Raw genomic sequence first — 6,492 nt, 5'->3', positions numbered from 1 at the left:
TACCCCTGTTATTTCCCAAGAGACCACTAATAAACTGTCGATCCTGTTTCAGTCAAGAATTCTAGTCATAGTTTTGAGCCGCACTGTCTGTTTCCTGTTTTTCAAGTTTACCCAGGTCCCAGTTCCAGCCTTGGGTTCCTGCTCCAGCCTGGTGGTCTTCTAAACCGCTCTGGTGGTCTTCTGTTCTGCCTGCTCCGCCCTGGTGGTCTTTTGTCCCATCTGCTCTGCCCTGGTGGGCTTCTGTCCCGTCTGTTCCGTCGTGGAGGTCTTCTGCTCCATCTGCTCCGGCCTGGTAGTCTTCTGTCCTGCTATGGTGGTCTTCTGCTCCTCCGTGGTGGTCTTCTGCTCTGTCTGCTCCTCTGGTGGTCTTCTGCTCCGCCGTGGGGATCTTCGGACCCGTCTGCTCAGCTGTGGTGGTCCTCAGCTCCCCCTGCTTCGTTGGCTCCACCCTGGCTCTCTGCTCCGCCCTGGCTTCCTGCTTCGCCAATTCTGCGCTGCCGAGTATTGTATGCGCATATCGCTAGTCAGTGATAGCTACGTTACGGAACCTGCTTTAAGTTTCCTAGTCTTAGCTTAGTCTTGCCTTTTCTGTTTTCTCTGTTCTGATCATTGCCTGTGTATTTCGGATTACCCCTTCGTCTCGCCCTGTTTGGATACTGTTTACCCCTCGCCTGGATCATCGCCTGTGTTTCGGAATTACCCTTTGGATTACCCTGTTTGGACTTTGTTCGCTGGAGATCGACCCCACACCCGTCCACTGGACTATTCTTGTGTCTTGCCCTCAATATATCTGTTTGCCATCATCTGACCCTCGCCTGTGTTGACCACGTCCTTAAATAAAGCTTGCGGATGGATCCGCATGTCTCACGTCTTGTTTGCCCATAACAATTTCCATGTTTTGCCACATAATTACGTTTTATTATGTAGGCAAATCACATACTCTATCTCGCCTGCTCTCTCTCCCTCACAGACGCACATACACAACTTTGTTATCGCTACTCTGGTGATTTTATTTTAAAAGCTACATGATATTTCTCACAAGCGAGGTAACAACGGTGCTGTTCGTGAAGAAAATGAACTTAAAGTTTCACTGTTAGTAGAGACGCTGCTGCCGAACCGAATTCTGAGAGACACAGAGGCTCATCAGAGAGGTAATATAGACATTTTGGAATTAGCAACGGAGGCTTAGGATGAGATGCGGAATAAATTAATCCTACTCACAATAGCGTTTTAAGTGCAAAAACCAGACGAATGCCTTGAAATATATCATCTGATCAATGTCTTGAGGTGTGGCAGCCGTAGTATAAGTGGAACTCCGACTCCAGGCCGTTGAATTATTCGAGAAATAATGCACACCTGAGGTGTTGATGCGGCCACGACGCAATTAATAATGATATTAATTTTACTGTATTCAGCTGTTGTTTCTCCAGTAAGCCTGTATGCCCATGATATATTGCCTTAGCTAAACTTTAGCTAACTTATTACATGGTTGCTCATGAGTCATGCATGTTAGCGAGACAAATTAACTTTATTTGCCTTTTTGTCTTTTGGATAATTAGCTGTAAATTTGAGGCACAGATAGCTTAGTCTTTTGTTCATCACCACTCACCTCCACACCAAGACAAACACAACTGGAAAGGGAGGGAGGGCTTCACTTCTGCGGCTCTCTGTCTGTCTATGATGTGCTTATCAATGTACGCTACATTGCTGTGCTGCGGAGATGCGGAAAGAGAAAGGCATCGGAACTCGACAGAGTCTCAACATTTTCCGACCCGACCTGATATTTAGATTTGTTATTTGTTTGACAACGAAAGCTGTGCTCAAACAGATATACACACACACGCACACATAATACATATATTAATTTATAAAAATAAAAAAAGGGCACTTTCTCTAGAGGAAGAAAAAGGGCAGGTGCTCAAGCCCCCTCTGATGTCTATGTGTATGTGTGTAAACTCTCCATGTCAAGGCCTCGGTCAATGCAAATTCCAATTGTTAGTTCCTGTCTGCATTTGGAGGATGTTTGTCTTGGTCTGAGTACTTAAGGAAATGTTGCAAGAAGATCAGCGTGTTTCTGTAGCCAGATGAGCCAGTAGTGTGGATTGTGTCTATACTCCATACTATGTATTTTTATGAAGTTGGGTATGCATCTTTTACTCTCAGATTTATCTTTGAGAATTTGATGTCTTGTATTAATTTCATTTGATATATCTGAATTGACTATGTAATTGGCATAATACATATTTACCTGACTGATAATAAATTGGTACATTTGACTTTATTCTGACTTACTCTGAGATTATTGGCTATAGTAGATGTTAAGTCCATAACACCGCAAATCTACGCTCAGGTTAGTAACGGACTAAAATTATGTTTTAGAGCTCTGACTAACACATTGGCATTAGTCATGTATACTTAAACTGTAAAGGTTTTTCCCGTTCAGAACAACAGTGTTGTTGACCAATCTAAATAGGGTGAGCCTCAACCTCTGATTATTGTAATATTATTCTAACTAAGTATACGTGGAAAACCACGGCATGAGTATATAAAGTTACCATTAGAGGAAGTTAAGTTGGTCAACTTGGTTCTGTAAGAATCCAACCGCCAGCCCAAAAAGCGGAATCCAGCAGCCTGGTCGAAGGTTTAATGCATATTTGGTCTTTTACTTGCGCTTCTGAATTTTTCAGGGTTTAGTGTAAATTTGAGTCTAGCTCCGTTTTCAATCTGACTCCAATTTAAGTGATCACTAAATTTAGGCAATGTTTCTAATTAAAAACTGATCACACATATCATTTGTTTATTAATTTAGATATTTGAGTATTCTGGAAATCCCATAGTTTCAATTATTCGTTCATTAAGGACCTAAAATCGCTCAGAAATTCACTCGGCCAACAGTGAATGCACGGACACAAACTCGCCAGTTCTGTAACTTACTCAGAGGATACAGGGGGGATTATAATACCTTTAAGTGTCGCACCCTGCTAGCAAATAACAAAAAGTGTATTTTTTTCTATAATCACGAAAACTGTAACTTGTTAAGCCAGTGACAGACAGAAATCAGAAGATCCCTAATGGAGAGCCCCCTGCCCCGCTCATTGGTACTTATGTATGATCTGCCCTGGATGCAGATTTGCGGAAATGTTAGACTACACGATCATCTACTTGAAAAATGATTTCAGAAGATATCAGAATAAATCAACAACAATTTGTTATTTGTCAGGTAAAATTGTATCATGCCAATTAGATAATGAAACAATTAGAAGCCAATTTAGAAAGGATAATGCAATTGTGAATCACATTGTAGCCGCTCCTGTACATAGACACTGTAGCCATATGGGGAATGGCCAAGAGATCCACGCAGGAGACAACTTAACATAGTCAGACATGTAACAGTTATCCTAATTTAACAGAAGACACACGGTCTAAAATGCATAGCATCAACAACCTTTTACCAAAGTATTTCAAAGAACACTTACAGCAAAGTAACCGTGTGTTTTTAAAGAATAAACTTAACTAGCATATGTGCACATGTAATAGCACAAACAACTATAAAGTGTGCTCTATGGGCACAATGTGTTTAACACAATTACATTTTTGAATAAAAATGAAATGTATCCCTGACTTCAGGAAAATAAATAATATGGAGCATATGAAATACACTCTACACTACGGGCTGATCTGGCTACAGAATCGCAACTTTCCCTTAAATACTACCAGAACAAAAACAAAGAAACCTTTAAATCAGTTGTGAAAACATAAAAGACCTTTTGGTTCTTTAGGTTTTCGTGCTCCAGGGTCGCACCTGGCTGGAGATAGATAAACATTCCTACAGACCCCTAAAGGGGGACACACCCCCTCCTCAGCAGAACACAATTCTACAAAAGTTTTCTTATAATATAAGTAACTACTGTGAAATTGAGACCATTTTACCAATCGCACAGTGACCTTTAGAATGATACCAAACATGAAAGGGAAACAACATATTCACACGATATAACACGTGGCATATGGATATTCTTGCATTTGGGGGAGAAGAGTGAGAGGGGAGAGTCAGAGGCAGGGAGGGGAGAGGGAGGAAGGGGGTCGTAAATGAACAAGGGGATACATTTGGTCAGGCTGCTGTTGTTTGCTTTCTTTGGAGATCTCTTCTCCAGATCAGTTTTATTGTTTTATTGCATGGCATCTGTTTTGTGTGAGTTCCTGAGTTTTGGCTTCATGAGGAATTAATTTCATAAGGAAATAATTTCACCCCTTACAGTTCTATGGTCATGACCTCTGGTTAGATAGTCTTACCTTAATTAAGTGTGTTCAGATCTATGGGGACTAAATAATATGTTCTAGAATGAGCAAAGTTACGGGCCTTCTAGAATATTAGTCAGCCGTCTCTGTCTAATGACCAAGACTGACGAGTTTGTGAGTATGAACTCCATATATCCATTTGGTACGAGACTCATAGTGTTATATGAATAAGATTAATATGATTCAATAAGATTAGAGTTAAATAGAATAATCAGATGTCTAGATAAATTATACTATCAATGATCAATAATAATTGGCATTCTAACCTAAATCCGAGGTAATAATAAAGTCAGATTAGAATTGAATTGAAATTAAATTACTTTGCGCACTGAAAAGACCGAATACGCAGGAAACCTTCAGCCACCATTGGATACCTTCATTGGGCCAAAACCTGGTTTTGGTCTCTCTGTATTAATACACATATGAGTATTGATATTGATGAAACATCAAATTATCATGAGCACTTTTCCTTATGTGAAAAAAAAGAGTGCTGAATTTAAATTGTAATGTGATGAGGTCATGTGACTGATACTAAAGTTTGAATTATTTATTGTTTCATAATGTGACTTGTTTCGCATACTATTAACAGGTATTAGGCAGAAAACAGTATATACTAAGTTATGTTCAATAAACAAGATAGTATAATACGCATTTTGAACAGAACTACAGTCTCTCAACTAGGTATGTGATCATATTAGCGAAAGTTTATGAGGGCAAAAATATTTATCTCACCCATCACATTGAGAGAAACCGAGCTTGATTGTGATGATTTTGGTTTTTCATCTCTCTGTCCTCTACACCAGTACAGATCCTGATCAGACTCAGTAGCTTCTCTGATAGTGAGAGTGTCTCTGTTTACAGTGTAACGCTCAGACGGCTGTAACATTACACTGTCTGTGCCTTTATACCACTCATATCTCCACTCAGGTGTCCAGTCATATGTCCAGCCATATGTCCTGTCATTTCTCCATTTCCAGTTATTGTAAGACTCAATCACACACTTCAGATTGACTGTCTCTCCAGTGAATACAGGACTGTCTGGTGTCACAGTCAGTGTAGATGTGGGTAAATCTGTGAAGAAAGAAAACAGAGCTCTTTCAGTGAACTAGTCAGAAACATGATCTGATCATCTGAGTTCCTGTGTTTGAGTAACACTGATGTTAAAGAGGAGAGATGTGGAGAATAGAGTGATGGTCTCTCCTTCGTCTGATTCACTACAGGTTTAATGTGATTAAACATTAGATTTTTATTTTTTTTATCTCTTTAACTTAATGGTGTTTAATATGTTATTCTGAGAACTTCAGGAGGTTGTAGATTCAAAGTGTGTCATCTGAATAAATGATCGTACATGTAGTAGAGTTTAGGAGGTCAATGATATTTAACTCACCCATCACAGTGAGATAAACAGCAGAGCTTGTGTGTGAAGATTTTGGTCTTTCATCTCTCTGTCCTCTACACCAGTACTGATCCTGATCAGACTCAGTAGCTCCTCTGATAGTGAGAGTGTCTCTGTTTACAGTGTAACGCTCAGACGTCTGTGACATTACTCTGTAGCTGCCTTTATACCACTCATATCTCCAGTTACTGTAAGACTCAATCACACACGTCAGATTGACTGTCTCTCCAGTGAATACAGGACTGTCTGGTGTCACAGTCAGTGTAGATCTGGATAAATCTGTGAAGAAAGACAAAAATATAGCAAGTCAAACAGTTATTTTTATAAAAATAACTATATTCATTATTTTAACTCATATTTTATAACATTTGTTTTGTCCTGTCATTAGTTCTCTGATCTCTGTGTTTTCTGGAGGCTCTGGCTCCGTCACGTCCTCAGACAAACGCCTCTGACTCGCCATAGAAAGCAGAATGAAGCTCCTGCTGAAGAAGAGCTGAAGACCTCCAACTACAACCTCATATGAGGAGCAACTGAATCTCAATCAACTTCAACAGACTATCTGAAGACTTCACAAACTCATTTAACATCACTGTAAGTCACCTCATTTTTATCAGACATTTGTGATATGTTTGTAGAATAGCCTGGATGAAGCAGTGATTTTAGGAGTCTGTGATTTAACACTGTATGTCTCATTTCCACTGAGCTTGCATCCGCACGGATACCAAGGGCTCTTTTATGCCACATGGCCTTTAAACATGGTCTTTAGATAAAAATAATAAAGCAAACACAATGAATAA

At 39.8% G+C, this 6,492-nt stretch overlaps 1 protein-coding gene across 1 annotated transcript in view; it reads right to left on the bottom strand.

Moving 5' to 3' along the window:
* Positions 1–4,878: 4,878 nt before the first annotated feature.
* Positions 4,879–6,492, bottom strand: part of LOC107745396 (uncharacterized) — a 20,965-nt gene continuing 19,351 nt past the window's right edge. Inside the window, exons 3-4 of the mRNA XM_016559260.1 lie at positions 5,687–5,974; positions 4,879–5,370 (exon numbers count right to left, since the gene is read on the bottom strand). Coding sequence (XP_016414746.1) covers positions 4,994–5,370; positions 5,687–5,974 — 665 coding nt within the window. The 3' untranslated portion in view covers positions 4,879–4,993. The remainder of the gene's footprint in view (positions 5,371–5,686; positions 5,975–6,492) is intronic.

Source organism: Sinocyclocheilus rhinocerous, unplaced genomic scaffold (genome assembly GCF_001515625.1).
Source record: "Sinocyclocheilus rhinocerous isolate Xijiao unplaced genomic scaffold, SAMN03320098_v1.1 scaffold4152, whole genome shotgun sequence".
NCBI classification, from domain to species: Eukaryota; Metazoa; Chordata; class Actinopteri; order Cypriniformes; family Cyprinidae; genus Sinocyclocheilus; species Sinocyclocheilus rhinocerous.
The sequence above is the reverse complement of the archived record's forward strand: the minus strand, read 5'-3'. Positions and strand labels throughout refer to the sequence as shown.